Source organism: Syngnathus typhle, linkage group LG2 (genome assembly GCF_033458585.1).
Source record: "Syngnathus typhle isolate RoL2023-S1 ecotype Sweden linkage group LG2, RoL_Styp_1.0, whole genome shotgun sequence".
Classification (NCBI taxonomy): Eukaryota; Metazoa; Chordata; class Actinopteri; order Syngnathiformes; family Syngnathidae; genus Syngnathus; species Syngnathus typhle.
Window position 1 is genome coordinate 5,901,202 of NC_083739.1, and position 17,787 is coordinate 5,918,988.

Here is a 17,787-nt window from a genome sequence, read left to right on the forward strand (position 1 = left end):
CATGAAGCACCATGCGCAGATCAGCCGCACCCTGAACGTGTGCTTGCATCTGCGAACAAAACGTAAGCCATCGCTCACCGTGACAGGCGGGTGTGCGTTTACTTAATGATGTGGGGGGTTATTTATGAAGTCATGACCAAAATGAGGGAGGGAGAGAGGTAGGGTTAGGGGAAAGTACGTGAGGAAGGAAGGGGGCGGTGGGTGGTGGCGGGAGAAGCAGAGACAGCCCAAGGATGCGACATTAAAATATCATCAAGGTGATGGATGCCCGTACCACACAGAACATTAAAAGGGAATGCAAAAAAAACAGACACTCAAATCAGGATACGTGGTAATGACTCGCGAGCACGTGACGCCCTGTAAGTACGATTTCCTGCCATTTTATTACAGTGTCAAATGTACTGCCGGTACTGCTGTTCATCACGCAATGAAAAATTGGTAGATGGTGATGCATGCATTGCGATCATCAAACATTCCTGACAGCAGAGTAGACATCTTTTTTGTTTTGTTAAGTCACAGTCAGCAAAATTGGTCAGGTCGAGCAGAAGTGGGAGTAAGTCACCTATACTCAAGTCACAAGCAAGTCTCAAGCTGTGAGGGGGGGGGGGGGGGTACGAGTCGAGTCACCACTAAATTTCACGCAAGTCAAGTCAGGTCCTAGAATTTTAGTCAGAGCAAATATTTGAGGGATAAGTGTTTTTTCCTCCAACATTAATCATCGTCTTTACACATTAAAAAGGTAAATAAAACAACTGAGATTATCATTGATTAAATTTATTGCGCTAAATTAGTTGCATTTCTGACTCAACGTTACTTCTTATTACTTGTTCAAAATTTTCTTTTCATTTATTTGATTTATAACTTGTATTCACAAACTGTACTGCGTATTATAAAAAATATTTTCTTGGGCTGGGATGCACTTTTGTTTGTGTTTTTTTAAAGTTACGATCATAATGCAACAAGGTCCGATACACGTACTTGTGAAATGCGCAACTTGAAGTCGCAACTTTTTTACACTAGCAATTTCGCTTCGCTGTGCTTCAGTGATTACCTTGTAAACGAGGTTTTTAATGTCAATGGGACTTTCCTGGTTAAATAAAGGTTAAATAAATTAGTGTCTATGTTTTACGAAAGTTTTTATAGAGCATCTTACCCTTAGGTTAGGTTACTTAGCTGTACTTACTCATTTTTCACGTACATTCAACCTACAAAAAAGGCAAATATTTCCCCACACCTGAAGGGGTTAAAAGTGATCTAGTCAGTTGGCCCTAACAATTAACCAATAATATCTTGATTTATTTTTAGGGAAATTGTTAATCTTAAGGAACTACTGAGGCAAGGTCAAATTTACCATACTGAGTTCAGGCAAAAATGAAATATGTCATGTTCTTTGCAACTTAATTGACATTTCTACCAATAAAGGCAGACAGACATTTCCATAAAGATATAGATGATGGGGAGAGATTGTCATAATTAGAAGTGTGACCTATTCACAGACACAGGGAACATGAGAGAAAGGGGCAAATTAGATGGGCACAGATAGAAGGAACAAGTATGCGGAGGAATGAAGAGGACTACTTTTAGATTTATGAACCCACACTGATCTACACGCACTCACGCACACACAGACTTTTAAAAGCCAGGGTCAAATACACTCAGTTGGGGCTTGCCGCACACCTTCTGCACATGCAGACTAGTGAAGAAATAAACAGAGGCCATGAATAGATACTGTAACCAGACTCTTTAGTTTATGTCAGTGTTGTACTCGGGATCAACCAGCTCAAATGAGCAACGAGACACACACTCACCTTTGCTTTCATAAGTGTTTGTAAAAAGAGTGAAAGAGAGGTACTCCTGCCCTTGAGCTGAGAAGCTTGTGAAAAAAAACCTTTCAACCAGCCAAGGCTAGAGAAATAGGAACTCATAAAAAAGCAGCTTGCCGGCTCAAGAGTTGATCGTGCAAGGTCGATACATACAAGTGAATGGCACACTCAAGTACTGTCGATACGGCTCTCATGCATGAAGAAGAATTCACACAAAAAATGGGGATATTACAAGTCAATTTGAAGGCAAGAAAAATAGTCAAGTCACTACTGCAAACAGGTTGGATGAATGAGGACGGCGAGCAGATGTGTTTATGTATAGCGTTATAAAACGGAAGCTTCCAAAGTGACGACTGAAAAGATTTTTTTTTTGCCCCGCAAGGAAGACTTGTGGGTGTATTTTGAGCTATAATAACGAAACATGAAAATAATTATATACATCGCCATACGCCCGCATTTTGTTTGAGGATTTATTCTTAGCATTAATTTAGCATTTCTTTAGCTATTTTCAAAACAACGCTAGAAATTGCTAATGTCAATCCAAAAAACTGCTTTGAAAAGCATCAACGGGTGGTAACACACTTCCTTTATTTGTAAATATTCTCCATTGTTTCACTCAAAACAATTCATCCTTTCCTATTTTAGATTCATCTTTTCCTGTGTTACTTCCAGAACGTTTGATTGTTTTGAATTTCCCGTTCTCACGATGTGATCGGGAGTTGCATTAGGGGACAAACATAACTTTTATTCCTTACGACTAGCAAAGTTGCCTTTTATGGGGTTAAAAAAACCAAAAAAAAAAACGATCAGAGGGTACACCCACGCCGGCTGTGCTTTAATTGTATCAACGTTTGGATAACAAGAGAGTGGCGGGCAATAGAAGGGAGCGACGCAGGGCGTACGGGGACGTGTAATGAGCAACACAGGCCTCAGGCCACAAAGAAAGCAGCTGTGCTGTGAGACTACGAGCGGCTAATGACGATCAGCGTATACAGCTTCACTGCTCAGTCACCAGAGATGACTTTGAAGAAAGGAAAAAGCCACAGCAGGAGGCAGGTTGAAGTTAGGCAGTAAATCCATCCCATAATTCCAACCAGCCATGCCACTGGTTGTGCCTTGGAGCCTTGTGAAATATGAAACCAACTCTGATTCACTGTGGTCAGGTCAAAGTTTCGTACGACTTTCAGGATTTGGGGATTTACCATTTGAAAAAATCCCATTCAAAAATGCCTGATAAGTGTCTATTGATTTCCGTAAAGCGTTAAGAGAAGTCTGCATTTTCTTCAAATCGATGAAGACTCAGACACAAGACAACTGAGTGGACTGGTCAGGAGAAGCCATTACGGAGCACTGATGGATGGTGACATCAACAATAATGATGATTTTCTTATACTGTTCTTGTCATGGTACAGCTTAATGAAGTACGGATGAAATGTCACCAGCCTAAAAGTTGTTTCCATAAACTGAATGAAGAGAAGAGCAGGTGCTGCCTAGAAGCCATATGCCACCTGCAAATGTTAACGCGTGAGCTGAAAATAGCTTAAGTGGAGAACACGGGGGTCGGAGGAGCAGCTTGTTAAGCAGATTTTTTACTTCATGTGGATTTTGATCACCAAAACCGTTTTAACATTTCTCATCCAAATGAGGTCTCATTTCTATTCCTTCACCTCACGTAAAGTCCCACTCACCCGGTGTGGATCGTTCTCCAGCACTCTACGTCGGGCTGCGTCCAGCTCCTCGTAGCCTGGAGCTGCCCGGGCCTGAGGGTACTCCCGCCGCATCCCCTGGGACCGCTGATCACTGTAGTGAGATGCATAAGTGCATTAGTGATATGAACTGGCAGTGTTTGGAGTCAAACAGCACATATGGATCCAAGCACATTGAAAGTCGGCTCAGACTAAAGCAGGGAAATGAAAAGCTAGGAGGAACATGATACACTCAGCATCATCTTTTGGTCCATCGTGATTAATAGGCAGATAGATAGCATTCACAAAAACATGCTTGCATCAGAATCTGAAGGGAATATGGAGTTGTAACACAACAATTTGGAAGTCCTTCTTGTAGCTGGAATGCTCTGACGTGCTGGAGGTATTGACTTTGACAGCACACTTGGGTAGCAGGTAGAGAGGTTCACTAAGGAAGTACACAGCCTTCACCTTTAACTCTCTTCACGGCTGACTGTGTGCGTTGGTGTGTATGTGTGTGAGTGAGGACAACCTTAGAAACCAGTTTAAAACCGGCAGTTTAGTACGTGGTAAAGATGGTGACCCTCTTGTGATTTAATGAAGCTCTTTGGAGAGCAAGGAGAGATGGCTGACTCATACACTTCTCTGTGCCAGTAGCGATATGCAAAATGTTGCTATCATTCAACTCACGAGTGTGTCCGCAAAGTCCTCGCCAATGTTTGTCAATTGGCATTAGACCACGTGATGCTAATTGGTGCGTCTTGAGAATTATTTAATTGGTTCCTTTCACTGCACAGTTAATCAATACCAAGCTCTGTGCTGCCGCTTTTGTGGTTAACAGAAACTAGGTTAGTCTTGGATTTGCTGTGTTTATATTTCAGCTTCATTTGGGCGTTTCGATAATTGAAAATTTCCTTTTTTTTTTTGCAATCGTAGCATCCTGGTGAAAATGTATTTAGACCAATTGATGACGGTACATTGTAAAGCGACCCCAGCCCAAGTTCATATTTGGACAAACCAACACTGAAGCAGACAAATATTTCATTACATGCCACCCATCTTGGGCCAAGCCCATTAGCCAATCCCTGGTCCCTTAATTAGGGGCTTCCGTTGTGATAAAAAATGAACAACACTGTAATTATGTCATTACGGCTACGGCTGTCATGAGCGACAATATCAAAATTATCATATTAATAGCGGACGACAAGCTTATTCTAGATTGAAGCGGGGGGCTTTATTTCAATCACTGACAGCAAAGTTATTTTATCCCTTTATTTGAGTACTCCAATCATAAATGTGTGGTTGACACAGCAAAGAGGCATTAATCTGCATAGACGAGTAAAAGCACATACACACTGAGAGCAAAAAATGAGAGGACAGAATGTAAGGTAACACAAGTTTCTTCTGTCTTCAGTATCTTTGTGAAGGAGGAGACTAATTAGAAGTTGTCTGATGCCACCGGTTGACCTCTATACTTCTCGACACTGATTTAGAGACAACACACACACTCGGAAGAGGAAGCCGAGGAGAAGTTCAAGGTGGAAAGTTTTCTTTGCTGTCTGGATCTTGGAGGTAAGCAAACATGAAAGTACGCGATGGCGATTGCCAGACGAGCTCGGTGGAGCTCCCATTTGGAAGGCAACAAAGAGACAGGCACTGCAAACATTCAGGAGGGCATCTTTTATACTTTTCTCAGTCTCACTGAAAGCTAAAACTGCCTCTCGGCGTGCTTGTTAAAAGAACATGAGTCGGAAAATTCTACAGTTAGTTGTTTTTAAAAATTCATTGCACTTTCTGTATTGATAAATGGATTCATTTTGAGTCCTTTTTTTTTTAGTTTGTGTGAGATGAAAGAACAGATCTCTAAAGAAATAGATTTTGATGCGTCTTTCGAGAACACTAACAAACAGCGGGTCATTTGTCTTTTTTTTATTTTAAATCTAGCTCACTGTTGTTTTTTTTAATGTATTTTTCAACGACAAGTCTTCTAATGCTCTTCTATAAAATGAAGGAAAGCAGAAATAGAGTTCTATTTAAAAAAAATGTATAAAGGAATATTTGCTAATTACCAAAAACATGAAAATGAAGGTGACTACTATCAAACGTTGGGATTATAAACTGTTTTAGTTGTTTTCAAAGGTCAAAAGGTCAAAAGTCAGCTTTATTGTCAATCTCTCCACATGTCACAACACACAAAGAGACCGAAATTACGTTTTCTCTATCCCACGGTGACGAGACATATTACACGATAGACATACAAGTAAGCGACACAATATAAAAACAAGAAGGCAAAAATTCAAACAATAAATAGTAAGAGTGATGAATAAATAATAAATAAACAGATAACACAATAAATAAAAGGAGCAAAACGGAGCCAGCAAGCATAGCGCAAAAGTACAGGACGCTACGCAGAACGGGGAAGCGAGTTCAGGATCCTAACAGCCTGGAGTTTCTCTTGTTCTTTTGTAGTTTAATGTTCTCACTTGGAACTAAGTGATAGATAGGGGTAGGACATGATAAGCTTAGGCTTCTTCCAACTCCTTTTCGAACAGTGGTGTATATTGTTTGTTTTTATTGTTTTTTATTCTTTAAATCATGTTCGAAATAAAGATTAATTCATCATCATATCTCCACTCCCACTCCCTGGCCCTGCTACAGTATGACAAGGGCCCTCTGCTTTAATACCTTTTGACAAGCATAGCTAACCTTTTCCTGCTACAGGTCAGACTCTCGTACGGCGCTAATCAAATGTGACGCCCATCACGACATGCACCTGCCATCTGAGGCACTAATGAAACTGTCCCAGTAGTAAAATAGGCGGCCACTTGGGAGTCCACTGTTCATAGCCTGACAGGATGAGGGGTGTGGTGGTGGTGGGGGGTGGGCTTCCTCTGTGGATGACTTGGCTTCAAAAAAACAGTTGGATAACGCTGCATTGCAATAAGTGTTTCACCATGCCTCTCATCTCCCGGACGGAACATCTTTATTTGCACTGATAAAATGTAAACGCTGTGGGGAAGCAGGTGGGCTATTCCCGGGGAATACAGTAAACTCAAGACAGACACGATGGCTTTAATATACCGAGGGTTGCGTATTTTTTGCAGAATCGTTTGATTCTAATTTTAACCATATTTTCAACTAAGACCAAATTCACTCAGCTTTCAAAATGTTCACCAAGTGCAGTATATTCGGACTCCTGCCATGCGTAGCGTAGAATGTCTTGCATAATATTTTCCAGTCCCTCACATATTTATTCTCAGTTTACAGTCGCTCACTTGGATGACACAAAGCTGCTCACTCCAAATGAGTCAATCGTACTTCTTGATCGTTGGTGTATTTTTACAAAAGCACGCCGTGAAAATGTTACTAATTGAAGTGGGATTAGTTTTAATTGAAGAAATTTCTTCATTGAAACAAAGCCACCACACACCAAGAGATATAAGGCTGACTGACAGCTCCATGCCCCGGGTTCTCTAACTAGTTTTGAGCCCATTTGAAATTCTAATTGTAGGTATTCAATGAATGGGGATTGCCAAAAGCCTCTCAAATATCAAAACTCTCTCCTTAAGCTTACATTAACATAGGATATTCAAAGGAAAGCTCTTAAAAGATAGTCAAATGAATGTAAGTGATGATTTGTCACTGGACCACACACATTGTTGCTAGGTTACACTTAGCTGTCTTGCAAAAAAAAAAAACTAGGTGCCTGTGTCTGCACATGTTTGTCTGTTTAAGTGCAAATAAAAGTCACACAAGCAAGCAGTGTCCATTTGTTTTAAAACCAGTCAAACTGAGGTGAAGGGGAAAAAAAAGCTCGTATGATTAATTCATTCGAGGACGCGTGTTGAAACGTACGTCAAATCTAGGTCATTTAGATTTTTTACATTGTTGTACACTTTCAAATATGATCAAATGTGCCTTCCGGTGATTCGTGGAATGAGAAGGTGTCTCATCTATTATGCTACTTCTAAAAACTAATATTCATTACTGGCAAAGCGGGGGGGGGGGGGGGGGGGGTCAATGCCAGAGAAGGAGAAAGAAAAAACGGGCGAGTAATGAACCAACCAGCACTAGTGAATGAGTCAAAGTGGTCCAACAGATCTGTCAGGCTGCTGAAGTGTGGCTAATTATCCCTGCTCTCTCTTTGTCTGCATCCTCCAATGTACTCTGTGGCGCTAACACACAAGCCCACTCTCTCAATGCTATTCGTCCCTCCTTCCGCCATGTCTTTCCATCTGTTCCCTTCTCTTTGCAATTTGCAAGTCAATAGAATTCCGTTCGTCAAAGAATTAAGCATGCAGAGAGCTTTAAAGTAGCCTGTATTATTTCATTGGTGAGATGATAACGTTTGTATTATTATCTTCTTCAGATTCTACACATGCTGAATTACATAGCTAAATTTAAACGCAGAAATTCCAAGGCCGCTAATTCTTCTGATGTATAATTCAAGAGGAAGGACTTACTTGACAAACTTGAACTGTTCTTAAGCATTTAGAAGCTGAATACAAAGGGTCCTCATTTGTATCTGGTTTTCACTGCATAACCTTCACCATCCATGTAAATGGACTACCAACGCCACTTCAACCAACACTTGACGGAGATTCGAAAACAGGTTATGTCACCAAAAGCCTAATATGGACTCCGTGTTGGTGGGGGATAGCGCCAGAGTTATGCTTAGGAGTCTACTGACAACCATTGACTGTTAGAAACAGCTTAAACTCACAAACATCAAAACACTTGGGCTTTGAAATCAATAAATTAACCACAGGCATTTTTTTTTTTCAATCACACGGGATGTTACTCACCCACGACATGAATACCTGAACCTCACTGGACCCAGGGCACAGGTACAGGAAGGCTCTTCTTAAATTAAATCCTCTCTCTCTCTCTCTCTCTCTCTCTCTCTGTTCTTTAGTTTTTTATTCTTGATTTTGTATGCATTGTATTCTGTATTTTTTTCTCTTTTTTATGCTCTACGTTCTTTGCTTTTTAATCCCTATTTTTCATTCTTGATTTTGTATGCATTATATTCTGTATTTTTTTCCCTTTTTTATGCTCTATTTCGTGACCCTTTCCCACAAAGGCACCAATGGATAATATGCGACGTAACTAAATGCTTGATCTCACCTTTCTGCAGGTTGTTGCCTAATCTTGTTGACCTTGGCATAGAGCGCCTCCAACTCCTCGGCAGAGGCCTGAGGCTGTTTGTTCTCCACGTGCACGGGAGTTGCAGGGGAAGGGGCACGACCAGTTAGCTGCAATGAGTTTGGCTGGAGGAAGTGATTGATTTGGGCATAGTTGGGGTCATTGTCATCATCCTTCACATCGGGGAAGGAGCGTGGGGCGGGCTGGCTGAAGTTGATTTTGGCATACCGCGGATCGTAGCTGTGAGTGACAAGAATTAGGGAGGAGAGAAGAAGGTAGGGGGGAGAACGAAAAAGATATCACAGTGATTCAGAACGTTATGGTTGTTTCATGTCAGAGTTGCGCTGATTCCTACCTCTCACTGTTGTCAGGAAACCTGTCGACCTCCTCCTCACTCCAGGCTTCCAGTTTTTTTTTTGCCATTTTACTCTTGTCATCTTTCTTCTTACCAAACCTGAACAAGAAAAGGACGTTGCAGAAGAAACATCTTTTAATGACTTCGGTTACGTTGTTTTGACTTAATCCTTGAAACACATGTAAACCTATTAACGGTAGATTATTTAGTGGAAATCAATTTTTAATTTTTGTTTTAATGAGGATGACAATCAAGAGAGATTACGAGCGATCATGTCGTTCAGCATATGAATATTTGAAACTTTTATCTTGTATGTTATTAAAGTGCTGTATCTTTTTTCCAATTAAATTCGCTAGAGTGTTCCTCATTCAGCCTTTCACGTTAAATATTTAAGATTCTTCCATCTCAATATTGCCTTGGAAGGTTTGGTGCAGCAATCTAATGTCTGGATTTATTTCATTAACAGCGAGACGGTTTTCATTAGCGCTACTCCAAAGAATGTTGGCCCAGAGTTTCAAAATTGGACTGAAGGCAAACCAATTATTAGAATCTTAAAGGTTATTTATTTTCTTCATCTTGCCTGTTCAAGGTACCGACAGCAGATACAAATTTCTCCTCCTGTCCATGATGTAATCCCACACTGGATTACCATCATACCTGTAATATCCCTCTTGCCTCAAAAACAGCACGACAGCTAGCAGACTTATATCATTGAGCGGGGAACAAAAATTGGGAACGAAAGTTTTTTTCAAAGTCACCTAACGTCTCATTCTTGTCGGGGTTCCTTCAAGGTCGCAAATGTTCACAAAACCTTTGCAAAACCTTCGCCAACACTTTGAGTTTTCAAGGATTAAACATTCCCTTGCGTCAAGCAAAGTATAAGTGAACGTCTGCCGACCGTTTGTCGGACTTTGAACAAACCCTTAGAAATCGCTTACAATTGTTTGCTGCTCAGTAGGATAGAGGCTTAACAGAACATTAGTTACCTCATTCCTGCCATACACAACATGGCTGGGTGGGAAAAGAACGTTAGCGCTATTATCTTCTTAGGCATCATCCTGCTTAATTAATATTTACTCATTATTATTCCGAATAGCAGATTTATTTGATTGTGTAAGCTGTTAGATAGCATCCCTCGTTAAAGACGTACTCACAGAGTTTGTTAATTAACATTCCAAGAGGGCAGAGGTCCACATCTGGACTCATTATACCTGCATTAATTAGGAGGAGGAAACCCAACTGAGGTTTGAATGTAAAAATAAATAAAACCCACAGACACATAATGAGGGTGGGACTTTCAATTAGAGACATGTACCTGCCATGAGGACACTCTCCAATTCATGCATACATACATTCCTAAAACCTCCATTTTAAACCGGTTATGGAGGGCCAACTGTGCTGATAGCCTACCTATCCTTCTTTATTATGTAAATTCTAAAAATGAATGCGAAAATTTTGATTTTCCCACGTTGCAACTGCTCACATCACTGTGACGGTATTGATTGGAAAAACAATAATCAAAATCCTGCTTGTCTGACATGTAAAACAGGCGCAAATATCAACCGTGTATTTTCAAGATATTTTCAGGATCCATTCACGCGCATAAACATGGTGTACTTTCTCAACTAGTCCTATCGCCAACATGCGATGAATTCTCAAGTGCATGAAATGCAAGACAGCAAGGCTTACCCAGCACTGCTGTATTCCAGATCCACAATAAAAACAGATAAAAAACTAGAATATTAAGGTAAGTATGTATGGGCTGCGGCATGACAGACAAGCTACCTTACTGAATAGTAGGGATATGACAATTTCACTGTACACAAAGCAAGCTTATTTACATATATTAAAGCAGTCATGGGAATAGCCAAAGTGAAGCAAACTATATTTTTCGATTGTACTGAGGAGAATTTCACTTATACAGCTGCATATTTTGTGTTTCACACCACACACACAGAGGAAGGCCGTTCACATGCATAGAGCAAAGGAAAGACACTAGACAAACAATGCTGCACCTCTTGAACTAAGGACCTTGGTCTTGACAAGTGTCAAGAAGCAGACTGATCAGCTACTGCTACCCCTTTAATGAAATCCTCTCGATGGTGCTATTCCTAAATATAAAATTTTTAGCACCATGTTGCATTGTCAGCACTACACATCTGTTGTGATTTATGTGTATAATTCTTTAGCAGAACAACCCAATGGCGTCGCATCATTTGCCAACATCTTGCATTTCTCATGCTAACTTGCGTAGCTGCCAGTAAAATGTAGCACAGTAGGCTATAACTTGCCAATGAATTCAAACAAGACAAACACGACACACAATAGTCAAGAACACAATGGAGGACTGATTCTTATTCTTATTGTCCTTGGCCTGGGTGGAGGGTGGGACTGCATACCAGGAGGGTTGCCAGACGCACTGCCATGAAATTAATTTTTGAGTGTTTTCCAATTTTCCACAATCTACATACAAAACGTACAAAGTGAATGTTTATTAGCATTTTCAGAACAATTTTCAGGGGTGGTAAAAAAAAAAAAAAGTCTTGCATAACCCCCTTGGATAAACTCCCATGGATAAAAGTCAAATTCTGTTACTGCTCATAAATGTTTATTATAATGAAAAAAAAGGACGTACTTATTCGGGGAAAAAAAATACCTTTTTGTTCTCCCTTTTCATTTGGGCTGGTGTACAAAAATGACAAACCTTGGACCAATTGAAACTTTTGTTTAAGGTACAGTCCCATTATTTTTTTATGTTTTAACATGGGGTACCAAAAAGTTTTATATGTACTACCAACATTTAACAATTAAAAATTTCTGGGAATGAAAAAAAAACAAAAAAAAAAATCCAGACTGATCACTTATAAGAATAGTAAAAAAGAGGGAAGACCAAAGTGAGCGTAAAATAGATGAGGGGAGATGAGCGAGGAAAAAAAATAAAACCCCAATGAAAGTGCTGCTCAGCTGGGGAGGAATAAGGAGATTAGCTATAGACTGTTTGGAGGCAATGCCACAGCGATGAGGCACAGGGAGAACAGTTAATCATCCAAGCAGAACTGTTATCTCAGTAATTAGATTGCTCTGTATGTATTTTGAGAGGCGCGCACATATCTCAGTGGAGTTTGCTGTAGGAAGAGAGAGCCCGCTCAAAAGAGATTAACACTGTAGACTTGTGTAACAGAGCTTCCCTTTCCTTCACGCTGAAACTATTTCAGGCCGGAAACCTAATAACATTCGCGGCACAGGCAGTCAGTGAGGATTCTACACTTAAGTAGGGTCTTGTTGCAAATGAGGATCAGACTCCAACCACCAGCTCAAATTCAGCTTGTTTGTTAAAGCTAATCTTTTGATGTAGATGCTAACATCACAGAAATGCGACTATATTCGAATGTAAACAGAATGCGTCTGTGATTTAAATTTCTTTGGGGTGTTTCCGTTTTTAGCCTTGTTTTCCTCATTTTTGTTTTGGCCAAGAATGTTCATTTTTCTGTGCATCCCAAGTATGGAGTGGCATTTTTCCAAAACAGCATGCCAGCACAGTCAACAACCTGCTGTACATACATAACGCAATTTCCTAACGGGAAATAACCTTTTTTTTTTAATGATCCTAATCTAAGAGATGGAAAGAAATTGAGGGAGACAGGCATGCAAGAACGCACAGCAGGCTACTCTCAGGGGAGCACAAGTATGGAAATAGGAAAAGCCCTGTTTTAATCAAACCATGCACAGTTTGCATACTTCAATATCATATGAGCTACCGCTGGGGTCGAGAATAGCGGGATGGGTATGCTTGCAAGTTGCGATAATGGACACTACTCGGAGAAGACCAAAAGTGTAGTTGAACTTTGGAAAAAATGAAAATAACAATCATAAAGGTGCACAGTGCTCAGTGCACACATGTCAGGAAATAATTTCAAAGGACTTTGCAGTTAATTTCCTTCCTGTCCTGTCTCTAACTCCCGCTCCATCTGTCAGCACCACATCCAACAAACCAAGGTCAGAATTGGGTATGTAACCCACTAATATACGTCTGACGGCATAATTGAGCCAACGAGTTAAACTAGAACTACAATTGTGGGTTAAGCCACAAATGCAAACAGCCAGTTAATATCTATCTTAAACGAAGGTGCTCAAGAAGGTGTGGGAGAGACTGAAAGTCTTGGAAGACCATCTGGGTTGTGATCTACACTCACTGAACATCCCTCATCCAGGACACAGAGCTCTTGCTTGTGTGTTTTAGTTTGGTCACACAACTAGGAAGTAAGTTGTTACATGTGTGTGTCATTAGCCAACATTAAACAACAAAATCCATCCATCACTCTTGGCGTGAAGACAACTAGACAACATAGCGGATGTATCCTCGCTTCCTGGCGTCCGACGTGGATTAGTGTGGATGACTATGTATGATGAAATACTAATTGTTCATGACCGTTTCCTGTTTCATCTTTAATTGGCCGCTGAGTGATGGGGCAGTCGGCAGCCGAAGCGCTTTTGAGCCGTCTCGCCGAGACCAATGCGTCTGCACTTCAAACTGGCCGTCCCTGAGGGTCAATTCAAATGACATAACTCCATAAGAACTGATGAACTGCATAGCTGATCAACACAAATGGAAGTCTGTGCTCAGAGCTTCATTTGATAATTACCTCGCATACAATAATTCACTGGCTAAATGGCAGTCTCATATTCCCAACTGGATGAGTCAGTGGCAATAGAAATAATTATAATTAAAAAAATGTTTAACTTCATTTGAAAAATGCCACTGTTTAAATGATTGCTGGCAAAGAGAACCACGTGCAGTAAAGCTCTTGGGTCGTAATTTTACCCTCCAAGCAAAAAAAAAAAAAAGATGCACGACAGCTTTGAATGAAAGATTTTTTTTTTGGGAGGGAGGGCTGTTTTGCTTGCTACGAGACAGAAAAGCTGTGTGTTGAGTTGTTTGGAAGCTTTAGAAAATTCAAAGTGGAGTTAGTTATCCTTTAACTGAGGCTTGGGTTCTAGTTTGCAGAAGGGGATGAAAAGATACTTCATTTGGCATCTTGAGAAAGCAGAGATAAAAAAAAAAAAAAAAGGTGTTGCCGTAACATTAAAGTAAAGAAAAGAAATCTTAAAAGATTTTTGTGAAGGAACAGAAGATCACGGAAATGCCTGAAAAATGCAGCCGGTTGAGGTGTAAGAAATGGAGCTGCAGAAGCTTGTTTGCCTTTATCAGCTGATATATATGCATGAGGACTTCCTCATCATCCTTAGTGTTGATTCCCCTTCCCTCTGACATTTGACTGGCAGCTCACATCAGTGCCAGCAAACGCGTACATCATTTCAGGAAAGCTGCCCGTTGCATTGAATGGATGGCAGAAAGTGGAAGGAGAAATTAATTTGTTTTCTAGCGGCTGGTGACGGCGATAGCGCCTGTGTCCATTTGCCAGCTCTGGAAAGTTGTAAATTAGAATTGCGCCTCAGTAGCGCAGAAAGAAGGCTGCTTCTCCTGTGGAAAACTAATTTCAGACAATAATACTTTTTCACGATTTTTTTTAAACAATTACGAGTGGAAGTGGTGGGCGGACAATAATACACAGGCTTTGATTTTGAGAAACTGCATCGGGGTCCGGATTGACAGACAAAGCTTGAGAATAATAATGGATTCGAGTAAAACCAGAATTTTAAAAATGTGAACAAATGGTGGTAATCAGCGCTTCAGCCACCCTTGATAAGTAAGTAATCGTCATGCATGCCGTTAAAGAACTGCCGAACAGAGACCTTTGCATCAACAATTCATAAGGTTCATCAAGGGATGAATAGGGATGTGGTAAGGGAGCAATAAAGCTTATACACAAGAGAGCGCTTGGAGCTGTGGGCAAAACGAAGAGCTTAATGTATATTTCATAAAAGGGAATACTAATATGAATGAATAGGCTCTTGAAGACTCCAAGATGAGATGGCTATCTGAGATGATTCATCAAAGAAATCCACCTGCAGTTCATTGACCAGTGGCGGTATTGGGTATTGCATCATTTTGCTTCCGTCAGCGCAAAACATATTTTTTTCAATGGTCCATATTTCTTCACCACACTGGGGTATGTAGGCGTAGCTACGTATAGGAAAGAAGTGCCCCCGTTTTACTGTGGGTCATCATATAGCGCTTTCATAAGTCACAGGTGTCAAACTCAAGGCCCAGGGGCCAGATGGGGCCCACCACATCATTTTATGTGGCCCGCAAAGACAAAATTGTGCATCAAATGTGTGTGTCATGACTAGAATAGCAAATTGTCTTCACTTTTAATATCTTTTTTTTTTTTATATATTTGACCAGTTTTTACTCGTCTGATTTGAAAACGAGTTATTTGTCAGTTTGTTTTGTAGCTTTTACTGTATATGAGGTGCTCATACATTTACACCCCTGATTAAAGTGATTTTATTTTACAGTATTGTGTTTTGAACCTCAAAAAGGTTCATCACCGATTGTACATTTTTAAAGTAGGGTTTGATTCCATGTCCAGCCTACCTAAGCGGAGTTTGCATGTTCTCCCTGTGCCTGCGTGGGTTTTCTCCGGGTACTCCAGTTTCCTCCCGCGTTACAAATATAAGCATGGTAGGCCAATTGAGCATTCCAAATTGCCCGTAGATGTGAGTGGGATTGTGAATGGTTGATCATTTATTTATATTTATTCCTAAAAATAAAATGTGAAAACCTCTTTGTGTGGTGGAATATATCAGGAGGGTGCTTTGTGATAACACTACATCCGCAAAATGACTCTTACAGCTGACTACCCTAGGATGAGCAAAATGGCGGCAGTAGCAAAATGTTTATTTGACAAGAAGCTATTTGAGTGCTCAAGAGGCTCATCGGAAAAGCAGCAAGGGCTCAATGGAAGTTAGCGCAAAGTTCCCTAAAACAACCGTAATAATCCATCGGAAATCAACTTGCGGCGAGCCCCTTCAATTTTGACAAGTGGGTTGCATTGAACGCAGTTTACCAGTGACTGTCTTTCAGCCAGGCACATCCTGACACTCTGCGATAGGATAAAAGCGGAACGGACCACGCTAATTGGCTTGCCTCTCTGTCGGATTTCCTCAGCACTAAACATGGAGAAGTGCCATGAAGGAGTCAGGGTGCGGGGTGAAGTAATGAGGTTTAGCATGATGTTGTGTGGATTTGTAAACAGGGTATCAGCGTTGGCTTTCATGTACTTAATATTGGTGCAGGGGGAGGAGCCTCAGCAGAGCGCGCACCAATACTGATGGCTGAACACTGATCCCGGGGCAGGTGGGATTTGTCACCACCAGTCAGGATTTGCCATGGCAGTTGCGGAACAGAATAAAGATAGACTGTGTCCAATGCCACCTGAAAGTGAGGCTGTGAGTCACCAGCTACATCCATCAAACCCTGACCTGCTGACTACACCATGCAGGATCAAACTAATCCTGTGCAAACTCCAGAGGTAAGATGAGCTTAAATGTTTGTCATGCATCATATTATAAGGAAATGAGTGATGAATATATCTTTGTTTGACATGATCAAGTTCAAGTATGAAGACTTCTTGGGAGCCTTGTCGCCTAGTGTATGTATGTATGTACCGTATTTTCCGCCCTATAAGGCGCACCTAAAAACCTAAAATTTTCTCAAAAACCAACAGTGCGCCTTATAGTCCGGTGCGCCTTATATATGGACCAAATTCCTAAATTCAAACTGGCCCGAAGTATTGTGTCATGAAATCAATCATAAGTGGCCCGCTGAAGACTATGAATCATGACTCAAAAAGACTATGGATCATTATTTTATGATTATAAAGTAATTTGTTCCGTCTGAAGTTGAAGTAAAAAAGATAAAATGGAGAATGATTTGATTTGGATTAAAAATCTGACATGATGCATTAATGGTGCGCCTTATAGTCCGGTGCGCCTTATATAAGGATAAAGTTTTAAAATGGGCCATTCATTGAAGGTGCGCCTTATAGTCCGGTGCGCCTTATAGGCCGGAAAATACGGTATGTATGCGCCCCCAAAATAATTTCAATTGGACATGCTCAGACCAAAATCAAGCAATAACCATATGTGGATGAAAAGCTGCTATCTCAGAATCACAATCCAATATTACAATAAATAAAGTACTATGAAATATGATGATGGTGCTAATTAGCTTCAATCTGTGCAGGGTATACTAAATTACTATCGAGTCATTGTGAAGCAAAATAAATTGCCCAATGTCTGAAAACTTAGATGCCGGTTATCCTATCGCTCATCCAACAGGATAAAAAGACAAAACACATTATTCATAGGAGTCCTATTGAACACCTATGGAAGAATGTGAAACACGTAGTCAGGAGAGCAGTTTACTCGTGAGTGGAACCAAATTGCACATTTTTTATTGAGAGTTACATAAATGGTCGTTTGTGACCGCCTTAACTGGCAATTTAATGAGTTTTATTGTGTAGTTATTCAGAAATGAGAATTTCGTCCCGTTTTGCGGACGGAGGACAGCGAACGTTTTTTTTTTTTTTTAAAGCCAGTTTAAGCACAAACTCGATCAATAAAGCTGATTCTGATCATCTCAGTCCAAGTCCCAAAAAAGAAAAGTAACCGTTTGTTTACTTCTACTAACTTGCAGTGTCAACGCAGTCTTAAAGTGTGGCAAAATAGCAGAGGTGTTGGGAAAGAAAAGCAGAAGCTTCACTGTTTTTGCAGGGCATCCACTGATGCCCCTGAGGCACCATTCCAGGTGAAGGCTTCACTGCTGTCTGCTGAGCACAGACAAGACAGGCAAGGTCTTAGAGGTTCCACCATT

General features: G+C 40.6%; 1 protein-coding gene and 1 long non-coding RNA gene across 3 annotated transcripts in view; one reads left to right on the top strand and one right to left on the bottom strand.

Annotated features, from left to right (window-relative positions):
- Positions 1-17,787, bottom strand: part of LOC133170671 (partitioning defective 3 homolog B-like) — an 83,205-nt gene that overhangs the window by 13,569 nt on the left and 51,849 nt on the right. For both annotated transcript variants that reach the window (XM_061303778.1, XM_061303787.1), the window contains exons 20-22: positions 9,009-9,107; positions 8,636-8,893; positions 3,512-3,623 (exon numbers count right to left, since the gene is read on the bottom strand). In XM_061303778.1, coding sequence (XP_061159762.1) covers positions 3,512-3,623; positions 8,636-8,893; positions 9,009-9,107 — 469 coding nt within the window. The remainder of the gene's footprint in view (positions 1-3,511; positions 3,624-8,635; positions 8,894-9,008; positions 9,108-17,787) is intronic.
- On the top strand, positions 222-16,439 carry LOC133170683 (uncharacterized). The gene is made up of 3 exons (XR_009718614.1): positions 222-359; positions 4,923-5,080; positions 16,209-16,439. It is a non-coding gene; the product is annotated as an uncharacterized LOC133170683 (long non-coding RNA).